This window comes from Engystomops pustulosus, chromosome 8 (genome assembly GCF_040894005.1).
Source record: "Engystomops pustulosus chromosome 8, aEngPut4.maternal, whole genome shotgun sequence".
In the NCBI taxonomy this organism is placed as follows: Eukaryota; Metazoa; Chordata; class Amphibia; order Anura; family Leptodactylidae; genus Engystomops; species Engystomops pustulosus.
In genome coordinates, this window is record NC_092418.1 from 95,208,261 (window position 1) to 95,231,350 (window position 23,090).

The 23,090-nt window shown below is 43.9% G+C and overlaps 1 protein-coding gene across 1 annotated transcript in view; it reads left to right on the top strand.

Moving 5' to 3' along the window:
- SLC38A11 (solute carrier family 38 member 11) overlaps nucleotides 1-23,090 on the top strand; it is a 40,803-nt gene that overhangs the window by 11,929 nt on the left and 5,784 nt on the right. The window contains exons 4-10 of the mRNA XM_072122670.1: nucleotides 2,953-3,087; nucleotides 4,094-4,159; nucleotides 5,133-5,239; nucleotides 6,194-6,267; nucleotides 17,624-17,694; nucleotides 18,209-18,370; nucleotides 22,955-23,067. Coding sequence (XP_071978771.1) covers nucleotides 2,953-3,087; nucleotides 4,094-4,159; nucleotides 5,133-5,239; nucleotides 6,194-6,267; nucleotides 17,624-17,694; nucleotides 18,209-18,370; nucleotides 22,955-23,067 — 728 coding nt within the window. The remainder of the gene's footprint in view (nucleotides 1-2,952; nucleotides 3,088-4,093; nucleotides 4,160-5,132; nucleotides 5,240-6,193; nucleotides 6,268-17,623; nucleotides 17,695-18,208; nucleotides 18,371-22,954; nucleotides 23,068-23,090) is intronic.

The window sequence follows — 23,090 nt, forward strand, 5'->3', positions numbered from 1 at the left end:
AATATGTAAAATCCCTTTCCGTTGCGTGTTGAATGCGCCATATATCATGTAAATCATTTTCCCACAGCAAGCGATTAAGAGTAAAGGATCTAGATGGGGTAGTAGAAGTAGTATCCATCTGAGGATGGTTAATTGCATTATAGTCTCCACACATTATTAAGAAGCCTTGTTTAACAGTTGCTACTTTTTTAAAGAGTCTTTTGAGGAAAGGTCCTTGCTTATTGTTGGGTGCATAGATGTTAACTATTGTATACTGTATGTTGTTTATCTTACATACCAGGATTATATAACGACTTTGGGGATCTATAATGGAACTTTGTATATCTATCGCTAAAGAGGATTTTATAGCAATGAGGACCCCTCTTTTTTTTTTATGGAAGGAGGAGAAGATTATATGCGGAAAGGACGCATGGTAGATTTTGGGAGGGTTTGCCGAGCAGATATGAGTCTCCTGTAAGCAAACAATATCTCCTTTTTGCCTCTTCACCTCATTCCATAGTTGTGATCTCTTGAAAGGACTATTCAGCCCCTTTACATTCAGTGAGAGTACAGATACTGCCATAATGTATAATTAGAAAACATGCTATAAGGTAAATTCCTATTCTCCTTAATAAGCAATAGCTTTCTTAGAACAACCTTAGTGGGAAATAGACAGTAATGACATGGGCAAACATTACCAAACTCTATAACTATGCATAAAAACATAAGGGTAAACAAGAGGTTTCGTACCCGTTTTAGATAGGTACCACACTGGGGGAAAATTGTCCTTGTGGAAACGTAAGGACATTGAGGTCGGCTCCACCACCTTTTCTTTCTCAGGTGTGTCCCTTCTTCCTCCATTCCGGATCTAGGCGCTTGGGGTTGCTTGAAGATGCCGTTTGCTGAGGGTCAGGTCTGGGAATTCCCCAGGAGTCCAGGGCTGCCATACCGTCTTCTATGCTGTTAATTGCAACAATTGCATTTTGTCTCTTGACTAGAATTTTAGTGGGGAAGCCCCACCTGTAAGGGATGTTGTTTGCTCTCAGTGTAGAAGTGATAGGGGCAAATCCCTTCCTTGCCTGGAGGGTAGCCGCTGACAGGTCTGTGAAGAGCTTGATAGGTTCATAGGGCGCTGGAAGTTTGTCGAGTTTTCTGGAATGTGCAAGCAACTGATCTTTGACATAGTAGAATGTAAATCTAGCCAGAGTATCTCGAGGTATTGTATCTGGTAGGTTATCAGGCTTAGGCACTCTGTGAGCACGGTCAATGCTTAGTTCATAGTCTGCAAGATCAGGGATGAGAGATTTGGTTAATTGCTGGACGTACGTTTTAAGCTGAGAGGCAAGAATCGATTCAGGGATCCCCCTTATCTTGACGTTATTACGTCTGTCTCTGTCTTCATTATTAATAAGCTTTGCTTGAATAGATGAGACTGTAGCCTCTACTGCATTGTGAGCATCAACTAGCTCATTATGTGATTCAACAAAGGATGCTAGCTTATCTTCAGTGTGTGACACTCTTTCCCCTAAATCTGTGATTGAGGTCTGAATAGGTTTAATGAGAGCAGACAAGTCAGTGTGCAGGGAGGATCGCAGTGCCATTAGCATAGCCATAAGTGTATGTTCAGACACAGTTTTGTCTGTGGCTTGAAATGTTGTAAAAAAGTCAGGCTGGTGAGTGGGTGTAGTATTCACCTGGTGATAAGGTACTGAGTCCTGCTTCTTCACCCGTTGCTTTGCTGGGCTGTTGGTAGGTGAGCAGGAGTCTTCAGCAGCCTGCAGGGGAGACGCTGAGGCCAGTGAGTTCTCCTCTGAGTGGAGGAGCAGTGGAGGCATACTGAAATCCTCCTCTGTCTGAGGGGGAGATGGGTGAGCTGGTGCCCGGGGAGGGCCAGAATCAATACTCCAGCGCTCCGGGACATCAAAGGAGGCTGGTGAGTTGTTCCCCGAAGGGGGGCTTACTTGTGGCTTGCGTTGCGGCAGGGCACCGTGCGGCGCGCTACTGCCTGCAGAGGTCTGGTCCGCGGCGCCATCTTTCTTCCTCGTGGCGCTGCGCGGCGGGTCCGGGGGGAAGTAATGCCCGATCTGCCTCCCTCCTGTTTCTTTCGCTCCTCGCTTTCTCCCTGCGGAGGAGGGAAGGGAGCTGGTCATTTTGCTGGGCATTGTGCCCTCTAGTCGCCCGGGTTGCCGCTGTCTCGGGATGGTGGAGCCGGAGCGCTCTCCTCACGCGGCCATCTTACACGGCAGCCAGGCCCATTTGTGTATTTTCTATAAATACTATCATCCAATGTCCAGAGCCCAAAAATCAGCGAGACAGACAATGAAGGGAAATAAATGCCCCCCTAACAAATTGAATTATTTTTGCATGTATATTTAGTTTGTAAACTGCAGTCTCCAAACAGACCACTAGAGGTCTCATCATTTTCCCTTCTGACTCCATCAGTCAAGATTTATAAAAGGGTTCATTAAGGATAAAATTGTATCAGCCTTTAATGTCTGAATGTGATTTACAGATCTAAATATTTACACATGCTGCAGAAAACAGAGGAATGTTTTAAAATATTTCTTTTTAAGTGTGAAATCCTTTAAAGAGAACCTGTCATGCAAATTAACGCAAATTTACCCACTTAGCCCTTATCCTTAAAGGAAACCTACCACTTGATATGGTAGGTGTAAGCTGCAAATACCGAGCACCAGTTCAGGGTGAGCTGGTGCCGGAGCTTATGTTTGTTAATGTCCTAAACCGCTGTATCGCGGTTTAAACACTTTTTAATGTTTATATCTGAAGCTGCTTCGGTGCACCAAGTGCTTGGTGCACTGAATAGGTCCGCTCATCCCTAATTAATAGGGGCACACAAAGCACCAGTTTCAATACATCAGCCCCAATATTTTTCCATGGGATGATTACTAACATATTGCAATAATGAGATGTTTGCATTCATATGACATCCCACCTGACCCTTATGTTTTACAGATTATTCTATGATTCTGCTGATCAAGGCAGGCGGGATGTCAGGCACCAGCACGTATCAAGCCCTCGTCAGCAGGACATTCGGATTTCCTGGATATCTGCTGCTATCGGTGCTCCAGTTTTTATATCCCTTTGCTGGTAGGGATATTTTTACTTACTGCTAGAACTAGAGACATAAAAACCTGCTGATTTTTTTCATTGTCTACTTACTTATAGAATATCAGAATATTAGTGGTTATTATTTCACAAAGAATCTTCTGCATATGTTTTTAATTTTTTTTTTAGATTTTATTTTAGTTTTGTTCTCTGCCCTTTAATTGCAATACTTTGGGGTCCCTTTTACCTACTACTGTATTGCAGTATATAGCTAATTTACTATGATTTCTAATAGCCTGCCCTCTGCTGGCTAATAGAAATCATTACACATGGCAAGCCTACGAGTCTCAATGAGACTCTAGGCTGCCATAGTAATGGATCGCGATGGCGTTCCAGGGGGGGGCGGCGATCGGCCATCCAAGATGGCGGCGCGCATATAACGGTAAGGTAACAGGTTAACTGCCGTGATTGGTGCCAGCACCGACCGCGGCAGTGACAGGCGGGTGTTGGCTGTTTTATACAGCCATTACCCGGTGTGTATGGAGAAAGCTCAGCTTGTGAGCTCTCTCCATACACCCTTTGCCGCACGAGGACGATATAGTTCGTCCTCGGTCGGCAAGGTGTTAAGTCCTCTTGTGGTCCTCTTGTTAAGCCTCATGCACAAAAACGTTTTTTTCATGACCATGTGCTACCCGTACCGTACTGTTTTAATATGGGTAGCACATGGCCACATTTACTTCAATAGGCGATACAGTCAAACCTTTGAATGGCTGTATTGCTCACTGCACCTTATCAGTGCCATCTGTGTGTGGTCGTCTGCTTGCCTATGGAGAGGGGTGTGGAGCACTCACTCCCTTCTCCCTTTACCCGGCCTAATGCTATGCCCAGGTACGGCCTGGGTGTGCAAGGGGCCTTGAAAAAATTCAGAAACACTTTATTAAAATAAACATCTAGAAAAACCATGTCCTCCTCCAAAATAACAACAACACACAGGCCCACGTTGACAAAAAAATGGCTCGGTCTTACCTTGTGCTGCCATATTTTTCAGCAATGATCAGCTACAATATCATCACAGGAGACATTTTACCGAAAATATTTCAAAGAATCCCAGGAGGTGAGTCTCCTTGTGTCATATTATTGGAGTGAGCATGACTGGAAACATGTCATATAGGGCTGTATTCTCACATGGGGGTCATTTATCTTATCTCTGTTTTGGCTGGATTTTGCCTGTGTTTTTTCCATCTGCTACTTTGATAATTTATCAATCTCACTTTTTCCGTGCCTTAAAAACTAATGAAAGAAAATAAATAAAAAAGGAAGGAAAATAAAGATAAATAACCCCCATGTAGTCTTTATAATGATATTTTTTATTTATCTATGGGGCAGATGTATGAAACATTGGCACTTTGTGAATCAGTACCTGATTTTGGCCCCACCCTTAAGGCCGCACTGAACACAGTCTGGTCTCTTGATATATAACCTGTGAGGTGAGCGTGTTATAGTGCACCCAGCACAGTTCTACGACAGGTCTTGCTTGGTGTAGAATTGCACTTTTACCTGCACCCTGACCTGACATAGGCTTTTGCTATAGCCAGTGTACAGGTGCTGGGCGTTCCTGTCCCACTCCGGCCCACTCCCCATCCCGGCACAGCCATCTCTAAGCCCAGGTGGTGGAGAAGGGGAACCAGTGACAAAAAAAAGACTATGGGGGCATTTATCATACACTGGTACAACCACCGCCCCGGCACCCGCCATTTCTATAAGGAGGTTCTTTCCAACACCAGGTCCGGCCTGACATAGAATGTATAGCCTGCACCCCCTCAGAACATGCCCCATTCTTGTCCCTCCAAAGTCCATTTGGCTTGGTGGAGCTGTAAAGGGGGAATAGGTGCCGGGTGAACAAGCCCTGATAAATCCCCCCATATATGTATATATAATGTCATGGAGACACTTACCTTACATAAGATAAGTTGTTGTGCTGTAAAAAAATGTAGCTTTTTTACAACCATAGTGTCTTCCAAATGATAGACTAATAGATAAACCTCTATATGCCATATGATAAAACCTCTGATATTTCTTTTATGTAGTTACATCTAGAAGCATCCTCGCTGACCGCCATTTCGCCATCTTGAGCACAACGATCGCCATTACTCTTCCTATAGCGTTATACAGGAACATGCAAAGACTGGGAAAGGTACCGGAAGGAAACATTCCTTTTTGATGTGCATAATATTCCCTCCCTTGAAGGATCTTTTTAATATGAACACTTTGAGTGACAGATCTTACATTTCTGATACAGTTCTGCCTGCTACCACACACAGGGCTGACGTTTAGGGGAGGCAAACTCGGCATTTATCAAGGGCCCCTGTCCTAAAGGGGCCCCCCTGTATGTAGACATTTGTAAGCAGAGGATTTATTTTGGATATGAGTTTGAAGACAGTTAGTGGCACTAAAGGAACCACAAAAGTGTGGTAAGAGTATAGGCCAAGGTCGGGGCAGCTAAAATAATCATCTCAGTGGTCAAGCATCAGGTTAGAGCAGAGCTGGGGGTAAAGAGTAAGGTATGAGAAATAGGTCCAAGGTCTTGAAACAGGTTCACATAAGAATAGTGTTGGACTAGGTTTACATTGGCCAACTAGATTTTGGGGGCCCACTCTGCACCAAGCCTTAGGATGTAGACCCTCTCAGCCTCCAAACTGGGTCTTTTTCTCCTGAATTTGTGGGGGTCGTTATTTGGCTCCAGCTTGGACCCAACAGATCTTCCGCTGGGCCAGTTATACACTTGATAGAGACCCCTTTGCATTACACTAGCAAGATAGGGAAAGGAGCACAACACCAACAGCCATAGAGATACGAGCAGCAGGAAGAGAAGGGACTGGTGGCCCAGCCAGCGGCATCACCGGGTTCATGATACTTTACTATGAACAGAATAGTTACAAAGTACCTATATCTCTGCAATGGACCTGACCTGTTCCTGGCTACACTGTAATGCTTCATGTTACCTGTGGTGGCGCTGTGTGGAAATGAAATATTTGCTGCCAGGTTCCCTCTACATTAAATTGCTGGAAGTACAACCGTGTAATAACTACATGATGAGTAGACCCTTCCAATAAAGAGGATTTGTAGACTGATTGTTTTTTATCTGTAGGTATCTCTGATGTCCCTACTCTTCACAATAATCGTCCTGCTGATAGTTATCACAAGAACGTCCACTTTGACAATGTAAGTAATGATTTTGTACATATAGGAAATAAATTGTCATCAATAAATACCATGTAACTTATGTTATACGGTCATATCACCATTTCAGGATTATACTGTGTATGATGTTGGTTTATAGAGAAAAGTCTAATAATATTGTATAATATTACATATTCATTTAACGGGTTAATCATTTAGAAGTACCAGAAGACAAAAAATGGGCAGCAATCTTCAGAACTTTGGCTTACAGAGTACCACAAACCTTGCCAGATAGATCAGGATATGTACCTGGTGGGGGGCATGCACTGGCGTACAATGCTGGTTTACTATGAGAGGGGGAGGGGCTGAGGGTGCAGGGGGAGGAGACAGTATAACAGCCTGTGAATCTGCAGCACTGAGGTGCTCTAGTAACGCCCCTCAGGCCCTTCTGGCTCGTTAGAATGATTTTAAAAGTTGATTTTAAAAGGAAGGAGGCCGTGGATAACAAATATAAGAAGATGACCACAGTCACAGTGCCTGGATCTATGAGTAAGTGTCCCTGGTTTATCATGAAGGATTTAGATGGTAGATCTCCTTTGATAATCTAAATGTCAGAAAAAAAGTTTATAGATGATTAGACCCACAGGACAGTTTCCCATATATTTGTGTGTGACATTATAGAGTAGAAGCCATGGGATATAACCCAGAGAATGCATATATACAAATACCACAGTACTAGATTATATAAAGGAATTATGAAGAGACAGGTCATTCATACTTCTACATCATTTGTTACATACATCTACCTACCTTAACACCTTAAAGGGGTTGTCCCAACTAAGGAAGTTATTCCCACAGGATAGGGGATAACTTCTTAATCGGAAAGGGACCAACTGCTGGGACTCTCACAGATCATGAGAACAGAAATTATTTGGGGTCCCGTTTTAGTATGGGTTTTATACTGAATGTCTACTACATCCAGAATATTTTGGAAACCATGGGAAAATCGGCTGAGGATCTTTAGTATCCTTAGCATGTAGGATATGGAGGAGGTCACTGAAGAAAGAATCTTTCCTTGTATGAAGACATATATATACAGCAGAGATTCCTGACATATGGTGAATAGACATTGGAACGTCATGTGGTGAAGTCACAAAAAACAGCACAATCTAATATATGTGAGTGTGTATGTACTGTATGTCCTCTAAAGGAATCTGTACCATCGTGTTTACAATCACCAATTGTCTGCTGCTGCTGTGGCAGTTACAAGCTGGGCCGTGATTGGCTGCTATTTTGCCACAGGTCTTAATAAGAGCTCTGAGCTATGATTGGTTAATATAGATAATGGGGCAGATTTACTTACTCGGTCCTGTCATGATCCCGTAGTGCGTTGTCCGACGAGGATTCGGGTCCGGTGCGATTCATGTAGCTCTTGCACCTGAATTCCTGCATCCGTCGCTTCTGCACCGAGGTCCGCCGGAGTTCACCTGCTTCTTCCCGGTGCGTGTCTTGCGACACATTTCTAATTGTTAAATCCAGCTCGTAGTCCGAATCCGTCGGGTTGTCCGGCGGCCACGGCGGCCGATTTCTGTCGCGTGCAACCTGGCCCCGATTGGCCAAAATCCGATCGTGTGCGCCAAATTCCCGGGGCAATTTGGCGCAAAGCGGAAATCATCGGGAAACCAGGCGAAGATGCGTCCGATGGACCCTTAGTAAATGAGCCCTATTGAGTGTAAGACACTTATGTGTGAGGTAAGATGGATAGAGAGAGAAAGAGACAGTCAGCCAGAGAGAGAGACAGCTAGTGAGAGACAGACAGACAGAGAAACAGAGAGAAACAGAGACAGCCAGAGAGAGACCGAAAGACAAAGACTCAGAGACAGATAGATAGAAAGACAAAGAGAAAGACACACAAAGAGAGACAGAGAGAGATAGAAAGAGCTAGAGATAGATATAATAGAAAAATATTTTTTGTTAACCCATTCTATTTTGTGATAGATAAGAGCAGATATTTACTATCCTGGGCAATGCCGGGGGCTGCAGCTAGTAACAAATAATCTTAAACTTATCTTTTTTAAGTTTTTATCCTTAAATAATCTCTTGTTTTGAGTTTTTTTTAAACAATAAAGATGCCCACGTTCACAAAATGTTCTAAATTAAAAATATCCATAGAGTAAAGTGCCGGTTGCAGTGTCCCTGTTGTCATAGAGATTTAACATACCAAGAATTATTCTGTCATATGTACTGTAAACAATCATAAAAAAAAACTGAAGGAAACTAAGGGAAATTTAATCAACTTCAGGGACGAACCTTGTGGATTTATTAACTATGAAAATAAAAGTGATAAAAGCTGCGACTTTGGAAACATATAGATAACACCATCATTACATCACTACTAATAATAGATGATGTCACAGCTTATCTCCTCCCCCTCCCTGTACAATGACCTCTATATAGATAACACTGACCAATCATTACATCACTACTGACAATAGATGATGTCACAGCTTATCTCCTCCTCCCTGTACAATGACCTCTATATAGACTACACTGACCCATCATTACATCACTACTGACAATAGATGATGTCACAGCTTATCTCCTCCCCCTCCCTGTACAATGACCTCTATATAGATAACACTGACCCATCATTACATCACTACTGATAATAGATGATGTCATGGCTTATCTCCTCCCCTCCCTGTACAATGACCTCTATATAGATAACACTGACCCATCATTACATCACTACTGACAATAGATGATGTCACAGCTTATCTCCTCCCCCTCCCTGTACAATGACCTCTATATAGATAACACTGACCCTTCATTACATCACTACTGACAATAGATGATGTTACAGCTTATCTCCTCCCCTCCCTGTACAATGACCTCTATATAGATAACACTGACCCATCATTACATCACTACTGACAATAGATGATGTCACAGCTTATCTCCTCCCCTCCCTGTACAATGACCTCTATATAGATAACACTGACCCATCATTACATCACTACTAACAATAGATGATGTCACAGCTTATCTCCTCCCCCTCCCTGTACAATGACCTCTATATAGATAACACTGACCCATCATTACATCACTACTGACAATAAATGATGTCACAGCTTATCTCCTCCCCCTTCCTGTACAATGACCTCTATATAGATAACACTGACCCATCATTACATCACTACTGACAATAGATGATGTCACAGCTTATCTCCTCCCCCTTCCTGTACAATGACCTCTATATAGATAACACTGACCCATCATTACATCACTACTGACAATAAATGATGTCATAGCTTATCTCCTCCCCCTCCCTGTAAAATGGCCTCTATATAGATAACACTGACGCATCATTACATCACTACTGACAATAGATGATGTCACAGCTTATCTCCTCCCCTCCCTGTACAATGTCCTCTATATAGATAACACTGACCCATCATTACATTACTACTGGCAATAGATGATGTCACAGATTATGATGTCACACTATAGGTACAGTCACAAATAAGGACAAATAAGATGCCGTTAGGGTAGATGTGGGATGTTGACTTTAGGTAGGTAAGAAACAAAGTAGGTTGGGGAAATGGAGGATCTAAAGATTTCTTTACCCAAGTGCCCAATGCATATTAAGACTATAATACTGTACTGCAGCATCATCTCTTACAGCTAGATATCCCTACAATCACCACAAGGGGGCAGCAACCCTAAGGCTTTTTCTTCATATCCCTTCCCAGCATGAATGGAAAGTAGACATGACTGCAGCACATCCCGTGTGTTTATGCAGCTTTTGTGCTTTGAAAGTCACAGATGTCATGAAACATGTCTCTGACACTTGGCGGAAACTTTTGCTTTCTTTTCATTTTCCATGAGCCTGAACTATCTGATTTTTGTTTCAAATATGTGGAAAATGGTTCATGGTTTATAGATGTTCTGCTCGATTTAACAATAGAACATTTACATAAGATATCTAAAAGAGAAATCTAAAAGGAAATTTACTATCAAATTCCAGCATGATAAACCAGGCCCATCGACTCATACATCCAGACTGTAGTAATCTTATATTTGTTATCCGTGACTTCCTTCCTTCTATAATCAACTTTTTAAATTATGCCCAATGAGTCTGAAGTTACCAGAGTCCCTCCATGCAGCAGCTTACAGTGCTGCATGCTGGAGCACTTCCCCCCTCCCACCCTATGCTATAAATTCCTCTACTTTAGTGAAATTACGTTACGGCATAGTGAGGGGGACAGTAGTGGATTATAATATAGGCTGTTAGAGTGGTAGCTCGGGGCCTAATCCTTCTAGGGGGGCCAATGCCACCCAAACCAGCCACCAAATTTTATATTCGGAAGGACCTTTACACATGAAATCCTGTTACATCTGCAACATCCCCCACCGGGGCCTAGCCTTTTCTTGGGGCCTGGAGTCAGCCTGGGCCCGCAGTACCTGAGTGGCTGGCGGTTGCGGCCTAGGCACGCTAGTGTCACGGTGCTTGGTATGGGGAACCGGAGGGCTGTCCTACAGCCTGGCAGGTCTCCAGCAGGGTGGTCTTGGCAAGAAATGATGAGGGAGAGGCTGTTATAGTAGTTCTCCCTGGGGCAACCCTTTGGGGTCTGAAGTATGAGTCCCTGTGTAGTGGTTAGGGTGCCCGTGAGGGTGACAGCCGTAGTAGCAGGGACCAGACAGAGGCAGACGTTGAGCAAAAATAACTTACAGTTCTTTATGGGAACCGACAGGAACAGTAGCAACGTGCTTTGACAAATGGTAGAATGCTGTTGGAGGGAGCCACAGGAGTAGATCCTCAGCCTGGATGCAATGACAGGCTGGGAGGTAGCTGTGTCCTAGTAGGATGCTTCAGCTTGTCCTGGGTTGCTTCAGGTATCACCCTTGAAGGTAGAATGATACCCCTTTCCTCTCACTGCCTAATTCACTCCACTCAGGCAGGGAGCTGAGCTCTCCTGCTCTGGTCTGGTGTGCTGGCTGCACTGACTCCTCAGTCTGAAGTAGACTGGAAACTGACTGTTCAGACTCCCTGGTCTGACTGACTTCTAGAAGTTTCCTGACCAGGGGTTTTGTTACTCCCACTGGTCAGGTGGTGGCTACTCCTCCAATTACATCTCAGCTTACAGACATAAGGTATAACACATGTGATTGGTTGCTGGAATTGCACATAAAACAATTAACTCCTGCCTTACCAGGCAGACTCTACCGCTGCAGTGCTCATCTGTGTTATGTAGTGACATGCTGTGGGGCTGATCAGACCCTTCACAGGCTGCAAGCTACATGGTGGGATGTATTCGCAACAACCCCTCTGCCTTGCATCGGCGAGGGTGTTGCACATCTGTTCCTGCTCTCAATACACATTTACACAAGAGACATTTCAGGACCAAAATCTTCGGCGCGCAGCTACGAGGAGCTGCGCGCCCTCGTCCGGCACATCTGCGCATGCGCAGAACAGCAGGCCCGCGCCTGCGCGGTCACTGCTACGGAGTCGGAGCTGCACAGGCACGGGCCTGCTGTTCTGCGCATGCGCAGACAGCAGATGTGCCGGACGAGGGCGCGCAGCTCCTCGTAGCTGCGCGCCGAAGATTTTTGGTAGGAGGAGAAAAGAGGCTACCGGGGCGTGGAGTAGCCGCCTCGTGTAACCTCAGATGCGGCTACTCCACGCCCCAGTAGCCGCATAAGAAAATTTTAATATTGGGGCAATAAAAGTTTTCAAATCATTCCGGGGACGTGAGGATTAGCCCTTAAAAGGGCTATCCTCACGTCCTATTGATCCACCTACCACCCGATCTACCTTTATAGGTAGATTTGTGGTGGTAGGTGCCCTTTAATCCTTTCCTGAGGGGGGAAGGGGAGGGTGAGACAGTGCACCATTATTTACCTATAAAAAGAAGAAAACATTATAATCTCCTTTCCATATGAACTGATTAACTCACCAGACACATAAAAATGAAACTACACTTAAATCTACAAAAGGCTTCTCCAGAAAACCTTTCTATGAGAAATTCCCAAACAAAAAATGTTATCTTTAAAAAATGTTTATCCCTATACAGATGGTTGTCAATTAATCCAAATTGAAAAATCCACATAAACATAAATGATGATATATAATGATATAATTCCAGGTAAAAGACAAAATTGTAAGGTAACGACTATGCACTAAAAAATTGCTAATGGTTGTCCAACACCCTCGGCGATGCAAGGCGGAGGAGTGGTTGCGAATACGTCCCACCATGTAGCTTGCAGCCTGTGTAGGGTCTAGTCAGCCCCACAGCATGTCACTACATCACACTACATAGTCCTTATAGGACACAGGGGAACATTGCAGTGGTAGATCCTGCCTGGTAAGGCAGGAGTTAAGTGTTTTGTGTGATGTCATATGTGTCATCCAATCACATGTATTACACTCTGTTTTCTGTAAGCTGAGATGTAATTGGAGGAGCAGCCACCACCTGACCAGTGGGGAGTAACCAAACCCCTTACCAGGAATGTTCTAGAGGCAGTTCCAGTCAGACCAGAGAGTCTGAAGAACACTTGTAGAGAGCAGTCAGACTCTGAGGAGTCAGTGCAGCTAGCACATCAGACCAGAGCAAGTGAGCCCAGCTCCCTGCCTGAAGACTGTAGTGAGACAGTTAGTTAGGAAAGGGATATCATCCTACCTCCAAGGGTGATATCTGAAGCAACCCAGGACATGCTGAAGCATCCTACAAGGACACAGCAACCTCCCAGCCTGCCCTCTGCATCCAGGCTGGCGCTCTACATCCTGTGGCTCCCTCCAACTGCACCTCAGCACTCCACTACTCTGTTAAAGGCACGTTGCTGCGGTTCCTGTCGGTTCCAATAAAGAACTGTAAGTTGTTTTTGTTCAACCTCTGCCTCCGTCTGGTCCCTGCTACTACAGTTGCCATCATCACAGGCACCCTGTCCACCACACAGAGACTTATACTCTAGACACCAAAGGGTTGCCCCAGGGAGATCTGCTATAGCAGCCTCTCCCTCATCATTTCTTGCCAACATCCCGACAGGAACTGCAGCAACGTGCCTTTAACAGAGTAGTGGAGTGCTGAGATGCAGTTGGAGGGAGCCACAGGATGTAGAAAGCCAGCCTGGATGCAGAGGGCAGGCTGGGAGGTAGCTGTGTCCTTGTAGGATGCTTCAGCTTGTCCTGGGTTGCTTCAGATATCACCCTTGGAGGTAGGATGATATCCCTTTCCTAACTAACTGTCTCACTACAGTCTTCAGGCAGGGAGCTGGGCTCACTTGCTCTGGTCTGATGTGCTAGCTGCACTGACAAGTGTTCTTCAGACTCTCTGGTCTGACTGGAACTGCCTCTAGAACATTCCTGGCCAGGGGTTTGGTTACTCCCCACTGGTCAGGTGGTGGCTGCTCCTCCAATTACATCTCAGCTTACAGAAAACAGAGTGTAATACATGTGATTGGATGACACATATGACATCACACAAAACACTTAACTCCTGCCTTACCAGGCAGGATCTACCACTGCAATGTTCCCCTGTGTCCTATAAGGACTATGTAGTGTGATGTAGTGACATGCTGTGGGGCTGACTAGACCCTACACAGGCTGCAAGCTACATGGTGGGACGTATTCGCAACCACTCCTCCGCCTTGCATCGGCGAGGGTGTTGCAGTTGTATGGCTTGTACAGGGAGCAAGTTTAGCCGCAATAGCCCAATAAGCCTGTAACTATGGACGTGCTCGCATATTGGTTCCCCAGCACACCCTGAGGCTGCGATGACATCATCGGAGAGCAACGATCATCCCAAAAATGGCTTTGCCGGGAGGCTAGATCCGACTTTAAATGCTGCTGGCTGCGGGTGTAAATTGGGAAGGGGAGTCTTGAGCCGAACCTGGCACCAAACTTGAATGGCCCTCTTAAGACTAGTCAACACCCATTTGACTAATTTGATCTAATACATTTTATATGTAATAGTAACAACTGATTGGTTGACTATTTAAGGAATACTCCATTCAGAGCTGATTAATTGAAATATACCTTGTGCAGGGCCTGTAGGGACATCATGACTCTAGGGGGGAGTTTTTTACTGGTTCTACACAAGTTTTCTGGCATAGAAGCAGTGAATTAATCACGAATTCTTGTGCAGTGCAGTTACGATCACGAATACGCCACATCCACGCAATGTGGGTGTGGAGGGGGCATAGAGGGGCGTGGCAGCTGGTGGGGGGGACACGTTCTTTTGCAAAACCAACGAACTTTGGTTTGGTGGTTTTTACGCCAGGTCCAATCTGGTGTAGTTTTGCTTGCCAGCCGCACCACCCACTAACCAGAGTGGCCAGGGGCACCGGTGTATTTTAAATTTCCACCCTAATATCTAGCAAGGTTCTAGGAATACAATGAAAATGAGTCATGCTCCTCCATTCAGGCCCTGGACTATGAATTATTCTATGAATTAGCTTTGACTGGAGTCTTCCTTTAATGCAGCCAGGGCCCGATTATAGAAAAAGCACCTGGGGTGTGAGCCCCATGCCCCCCACCATAGGAAGGGGTGGGGCACCATTCTACATGCTTCTACTTTTGCTTAAGTGCTATCCAGTACATATTGTCCTGGACTCAACCGCACTGAAAAAGGCAGCAGAGCTTCATGGGTGAATGTTCAGAACCTCACGGGTCAGGTCTGGGTCCCCCATCATTCCAACTATGAACAGTGAATAGAGTTTAGTTAGTGCCCTCAGGTGAGTGTAGCAGGGGTATAAGGGGATATAGCTAACTGTGTGGGATGGAAGACATAGGAGTATATTCTGGGGGGTGTTAAAGGGGTGATTTGTGGCAGCTGAGGTGTGGATGAAGAAGCTGTGCGGCAAACTTTATTTAAAAAAAAAAAGGAATAACTTTCTTAGGGGCCCCACCACCCTTAATCCGGCCCTAAATGCAGCGAACTAATTGTTACTGGCCCTTTAAGAAAAAAGTAATTAATAAATACCAGTCCAAGCTTTTCCGTATCAGAGAATTTTCTTTGATTTGTGTAGCCGGTGCCGTCCGCTGATAGGATAGCTGTGTAAACAACTGCGCTAAAAGCAAATAACTGACTTACTGTGGGAACGAGCGGCCCTGAAGAGCGGAGCTTGGGAATCAAAGTGCAGAATGTTTTCCTTGAGTGTGTGGGCTGCGAGTGGGAAATTCGAGGAAATGGATGATAAGGAATGATTTTCTAATAAGCTTTCAGTCTTCTACATTTTTCACATGAATGTTCTCCAACAGCGTGGGTGGGAATAGGGTAGTATATATGTACAGTATACGGACACTAGGTGCAGTATGGAGTATAATTTGTCAATGTTTGTATCACTATCGTCATTATTGCAGAATTTCCTTGGTCTGTCTGTAAGATTCTGACTGATGTTGCCGCAGTAGCCCCCAGTAGCCACACTGGTGTCCCCATTAGTCACAGGATTTCCCCCGAGTGACGTAGTCACAGTGCTACCTCCAGTGGCCAGTGATGTTCCCAGTAATGAACCCCCACTGCCCTCCACCCCAACAAAAACCGCCCTGGGTGCTGTGTCCATAGTGTCTAGATAAAATACTGCCAAAAGTGCACCTATCAGTAGCTCCTACTGCTAAAACAAACGCAGCAGTGTTACAATGCTAGCGTTATCGGAAACACAGCTGTGCTGTACACTCTCAAAGTGGTCCGGCGTATTAATGAGGGGGCGGGATTAGGGGCGGCGACTGCCGCATGACACGCGGAAGTCACCTCTGGCCTATGGAGTGAGTAGGGCGGTCCGAAGAAGAGGCAGCACCTTGGACCGCCCCCTCATAAATACACCGGACCGCTTTGAGGGTGGTCTGGCATTTCCAGTGTACAGCGCAGCGATGTTTGTTAGCGTTATCGGAGGTTTCCGATAATGCTAGCAGCGTAACACTTCTGGAACTGTTGTAGCACTAGGAGCTGCTTACTTTAGTATCCAGCTCCTAGTGCCATTTTTGAACTTGAATCCCTGACACCACACCACAGATTACATTGCAGTTGGAATTTCTTTCCTAGCCACTACAATTCCAGATCAATCATTTCTATTAGCTTCTGCATCCAATATGCTAATTATGATCTATATTTTCAAGTGGGCAGTTCTAAAATGGAGCCTGGCAGCTCCCACCTCACATTAGAGATCCTCGTTAGTTTACTGGGTGTTAAAGTCTAAAAGCACAAATTGCTCTAAAACATACCGTACATACTCGTGTATAAGCCGAGTTTTTCAGCACAAAAAAATTGACTCGGCTTTTACACGAGTCAATTAAAAAAAAGAAAACTTAATACTCACCCTCCCGCGCCCGGATCCTTGGCACGGCTCCCAATCCTTGGCGTGGTTCCCGGCGGCTCCTCTTCTTTGTTCTCTAGCAATCAGAGTCACGTCCATGCGATCTGCACATCATCGCCGCTGATGACATACGCCCGCCGGCAGATAGCATGGACGTGACTCTGCCGGCTAGAGAACAAAGAAGACGAGCCGCAGGGAACTGCGCCGAGGATCGGGAGCCGCGGCGAGCATCGGGGGTGAGTATCGCCGGAGGGTGAGTATTGAGTTTATTTTTTTTATGCTATTGGCAGGGGGCTGGCTGTATACTACTTGGGGCTGGCTGTATACTACATGGGGCTGGCTGGCTGTATACTACATGGGGCTGGCTGACTGTATATTAAATGGGGGATGACTATATACTACATGGGGGCTGGCTGTATACTACCTGGGGCTGACTGTATATTACATGGGGGATGGCTGGCTGTATACTACATGGGGCAGGCTGGCTGTATACTACATGGGGCTGGCTGGCTGCATCTTACATGGGGGCTGGCTGGCTGTATACTACATGGGGCTGGCTGGCTGTATACTACATGGGGGCTGGCTGTATACTACATGGGGCTGGCTGGCTGTATACTACATGGGGGCTGGCTGTATACTACATGGGGCTGGCTGGCTGTACACTACATGGGGGCTGGCTGTATAGTACATGGGGCTGGCTGGCTGTGTACTACATAGGGGCTGGCTGTATCTATACCCTCGGCTTATACTTGAGTCAATAGGTTTTCCCAGTTTTAGGTGGTAAAATTAGGAGTCTCAGCTTATACTCGGGTCGGCTTATACTTGAGTATATATGTATGTTTATCTTCAGAAGTGGATTTATTTCCTGCTAGTTTTCCAAATAGAAGGACAAGACTACAATGTGATTGGGACTGCAAAGAGGTGGACCTTTGTGCAATGTAGGGATCGGGATATGGGTGGAGCTAAGAAAGCTGATCATATGCTTTCATTGCGAATGAACAAATAGTATTATAAAATTAGAAAACACCTTTAAACAACAGAAAATGTAGAATCACATATTAACCTAATGTCATTGCTTCTACCATAGACCACATACCGATGGAGCCTGGGTGTTTGCAAAGTGGAATGCGATTCAAGCAGTCGGAGTCATGTCTTTTGGTAAATTTTTGTGCGTGTGTAAATTGTTTTTAGAAATGAGATCTGAGAAAGGGTAGTAGAATGAAATGGACTCTACTCACCTTACCAATTACCCTAACACTGCTGTTCCAACTATCTGCTATTCTCTACTTATTGCATCTGCAGGAAATGGCAGTGAGTGCTTGTGAGCCAATCACTCGAACAGCACTGACTTGCCCCATTCAGTGATTGGCTGAACAGCCATTATCTCCTGAAGCCCCGGGATGGTTGGGAAAGCAGTGTTGGGAATTTAATAAGTCAGGTATAGATTCTTTCATTGTTTATGCCATATACAGGTCTCATATTGTTTCATGGTTAGGAAACCCCTTAAATTAAAACTATTTGCTGCAGACCCATACCTGCAAATAGTGACATAATACAAAAATATTCTGGCCTGAAGGAGATTGATCCATAAGACAACATCTCCTTTGCTTATAATCTGTAATATTAATAATAACAATAATAAAAATAATATTAGCCATTCATTCTCTTGCAGTGTTCATGTGCCACCATGCCTGCTTTTTAATTTACGGATCTCTTGAAAAAGGAACAGTCAAAAGTTGGTCCAATATTACCCACGTGTCAATGATAATCTCACTTATTATCAGCGTCCAGTATTCTGTCTTTGGATATGTGACATTCACGGGATATACACAAGGTAATGTACAGGAGTGACACTCACAATAATGTGCTCTATATCCTGGGGCATAACTGGAAACTGATGGACAAATGCAAAAATCTGTATCAGACCCGCAGCTATAATGTATGATTTATAGCAATAGTCTTTTTGGAAGGGCCAGAGACATCTTATAGGAACCCTAAGGCTCTGGGCCCAAATGCATCTCATGTATCTCCTATCTATCTATCTATCTATCTATCTATCTATCTATCTCATATCTATCTATCTCATATCTGTCTATCTATCTATCGATCTATCTATCTCATATCTATCTATCTCATATCTGTCTATCTATCTATCGATCTATCTATCTGTCTATCTATCTATCTATCTATCCATGTATATATGTATCTATCTGTCTATCTATCTATCAAAATAATTTATATTTATCTATCTACCTATCCATCTGTTATCCACACTGGCATAACACCCCAGTAGGCACCTGGACAAATTTTGCATGGAGGCCCCTTATACCTAAAATCTTGCTGGCACTCCCCATCCCACATATTACACTTGATAATACACATATATACTACACAGACAAATACACACAGCACCATATTCATACCAAATGTATACTGTCCAGCATCCTCCCCTTATTAATAAAATGTCTGGTAGCACCTTCCCCTCTTTAATAAAATGTCCAGCAGCAGCCTATGCACATTCATAAAATGTCCAGTAGCCTTCCCTCATTAATAAAATGGCTGGCAGCAGCCTCCCCTCATTAATAAAATGTTCGGTAGTCCACCCTCATTAATAAAATGTCCAGTAGAAGCTTACCCTCATTAATAAAAATATAAGGCGCACCTTTGATTTCTGAGAAAATTAAAGGATTTTTTGTGCGCCTTATAGTCCGAAAAATACCGTAATGCCCCCCCCCTTGTATCTTTCTATCTATCTATCTATCTATCTATCTATCTATCTATCTATCTTTCTACTTATCTATCTATCGTTCTATTTATCTATCTTTCTACTTCTCCTTTTATCTACCTCTCTACATAGCCATCTATTTATCCCACAGACTTTTTGTTTTCTATGAATCAGTAATAAATCCAATAGTTTAGCATTCCCATAATACGGGATAATGTTACTGGATATCATCCTAATTAAATGGAAACTTTCTATTTCTCGCACAAAGATCCCTTTACAGTCACTTAATCCTCACTGCTGAAAAATGAGCAGCGTTTCATGGAAAACATGAAAATATTTTTTCCATATAAAGTTGGATTAAAAACTGCTGATGTGCGATTTCCAATGCAAATTTTCGAAGAGAAAAGGGAGAGCATTATATTATTAACTCAAAAGTTCTGCATATTCTCGCTTGAACTTTCAACACTGTTAACTTTCCCTGAAAGGAGGAAGGAAGAGCGGAAAGTTCTGATGCTACAAATGATTGTTCTATATGTTCCTGCTAAATGCCTTTCATTCTACAAAAAGTTGAGGATATTTGGCTTACAGGTAAAATTTATGAAGTTCATGCTGAATTGATATTATATTATGAAAATAGGACATTTAACCCCTTAAAAACCTGCTGTAAGTATTTGATATTCCGTGCATTGTAAAGAGTTACAAAAGTTACAAGCTTCTACACAGGACCCAGCCGATCCCATTGTTTTACAATGGGAGACCATGCAGGACACTCTGTTTGAGGTCATTCAGTGCCCACTTTTGTCTGAGAACATCCTGGTTGAAGCCTCCCAGTGACAAGGAACTGATGATAAATTGTTAGGTGTCGTCTTGGTCTAATGATGTCAAAATGTGAACAGCATGATGAGGAAGACTGTTTAAATGCCAATTGTAACGTAAAACCCATCCTTTTCATCAGGGCCGACATGATGGGTAGGCAAAGTGGGTATTTGCCCAGGGCCCCTGAAAGGGGAGAATCTCGTCTTTCAAATAAATCTAGAAATGTGTTTCCAGGTGCCATGGATCCGGAGATCTTCAGGTTTAAAGTGGGGATTTTAGGTGCGATTTTTATATATAAAAATCACTCCCGATGACACTTTAACAGTTAACGGGGCACATTTACTTACCCGGTCCAGTCGCGATCCTGCGGCGTGTTGTCCGACGAGGATTCGAGTCTTCCGGCATTCACTAAGGTCGTGCGCCCGATGTCCACCAGGTGTTGCTGCTGTGCCGAGGTCCGCCGAAGGTCACCTGCTTCTTCCCGGTGCATGTAAGTGCTGATCTTGCGACACAAATTCTTTTTAAAATTTCGCGTTTTTTCCGAATACATCGGGTTGTCCGACGGCCACGCCCCCCCCCCCCAATTTCTGTCGCGTGAAAGCCGGCGCCAATGCGACACAATCCGATCGCGTGCGCCAAAATCCCGGGGCAATTCAGCGCAAATCGGAAATATTCGGGAAACCCGATGAAAGTGCGGCATTCACTTGTAAATGAGCCACAATATCTTTGTTTTACTGACACTTAGAAACACAAATTTAGATTCATATAAAAGAGGAGACTCTTCTTTCAAAGGAAAAAGTAACAAAAGGGGACATTAATCATAGGGGGTCTCAGGTTTGCCTATTTTTGCACCTGGTTTGTTCTCTTATTTGGCTTGTGATTTATGAAGGATCTAGTTCTGCCTTAGTAAATGCGCTTTGAAATTGTTGCATGTCCGATTCATTTGCGCCTAATATTGCGCCAAATTTGTCTCTACAAAGTAAATCTCATTTGAGACTAATAATGGAATGAGATTCAAAAAAGGTGACAGAACGTACAGGGCTTCATTTTTAATTCCGCGGTTTTTCCGAATCCATCGGGTTTTCCAATGGCCACGCCCCCCGATTTCCATCGCATGCATGCTGGCGCCGATGTGCCACAATCCGATCGTGTGTGCCAAAAACCTGGGGCAATTCGGCACAAACCGGTAATTTTCGGGAAACCCGACGAAAAAGAGCGATTGTGATGCAAATGCAGGGACTAAAAGTTACAGATAAAAAAAAAAACTTGCTGAAATGAGTCTTTGCCTTTTTTTTATAATGTACAGGAAATGGAGTCTGATAATATTCTCAGATCTGTACAATAAGACAAGACAATGATGAAGTGGTTACTGGTGAAATGTTTTTAAACTGCTCCGAAGCAGAGATGAGATGATGAAATTTTAAGACTGTGGAGAAGTATTTTTTCATGTTAAAGTTAATTTTGGGAAGCAGAGACCTTTATATCGAATAATGAAAATCAGGGCCAGTTCTATACAAAGTGGGGCCCTGGGCAAAACTTCCATGCGACAGAAATCGTGGGGCGGCCGTTTGACGATCCGACGTATTTGGATTGAGTGCGGAATTTAACTTTCAAACTGTGTCGCAAGATCAAGCACTCACATGCACCAGGAAGAAGAAGGTGAACTGTGTCGGACCTGAGCGGGGAAGCGACACATGCAGGATATCGGGCGCACAATCTTAGTGAATTGCGGCACAGTGCACGATTGTCAGACAATGTACTAAAGTAAATGTGCCCCATTGTTGTAAGTGCAGAGACTAAAAGTTAAAGATATGAAAAAAAAAAAATTCTTGTTCAAATGAGTTTTTGCCTTTTTTATTATTATGTACAGGAAATAGAATCTGATTTTCGGGTCTGCTCATTGCGATTGACAATAATCGCACTAACAGAGATGATCCGATAGAAGGATGAAGTCGTTACTTGAGAAATTTTACATTTTAAAGCTGCGCTGAAGTATTTTTTCATGTTGCATTCATTTAAATTTTTCATTTGGGAAGCGTAAACCTTTGTTTCCAGTAATGAAAAGGGAGGGGTTTTTTTTCAATTGCTGCTCAGAGTAGGTGTATTTTAGCGACTTTTTAGGTGCACAATAGTGATAGATGCTGTGCAAACATCTGCCGACCAACCATTCACCATGTCAGTTAAGGCGCAGACGCTCACTAAGTGCTGGATTTTTGCTTGCATCCAAAATTAGAGACAAATTTAATAACTGTGACAAAAAATTGTGCAAAAGAAACAGCAAAAACAGTCTAAAAATTTGTGATCAATGATCCCCATAGACCAGTGATGGAGAACCTTTTAGAGATTGAGTGCCCAAAATGAGACCCAAAAAACACTAGCTTTTCCCAAAGTGTCAACACGGCAATTTAGTCAGTAACAAACTTATTGCTAGCAGAATTTTGGAGCTCTGATCCAACCCTGTCCACACATTTTCACTCATCAGACAGGAATAATCAGCACAGGATGGGTCACTTTAAAATAGCAGGGCACTACTTGGACTTCCTGAGACTGCAGGGAGGTGCCATGTCTGGCAAACTCTGTGCCTGGGAGACACCCTGTGTGCCCACAGAGAGTGTCATCTCTGGCCCCTGTGCCATAGGTTCGCCACCACTGCCATAGACCCTTCCTTGACCCAGAATCATATAATATACAGTATGATTGATGGATAGATAGATAGATGGATGGATGAATACATAATAGATAGATAATATTGGAGTATTGGATAGTAATATCTGGAGTATAGTAGTTTACCATATATTCCCACTGCAGTAGAGCCTACACACTTAATAAATGGACCAAATTCATGTATAATACATGTTATTTATACATTTTTTGCAGGAGACTTGTTTGAAAATTATTGTAAGGATGATGACCTGGCCACAGCAGGAAGGTTCTTCTATGCAATGACAATAATCCTCACTTATCCTATGGAATGCTTTGTTGCTAGAGAGGTAAGACTTAAGATGGATAAACT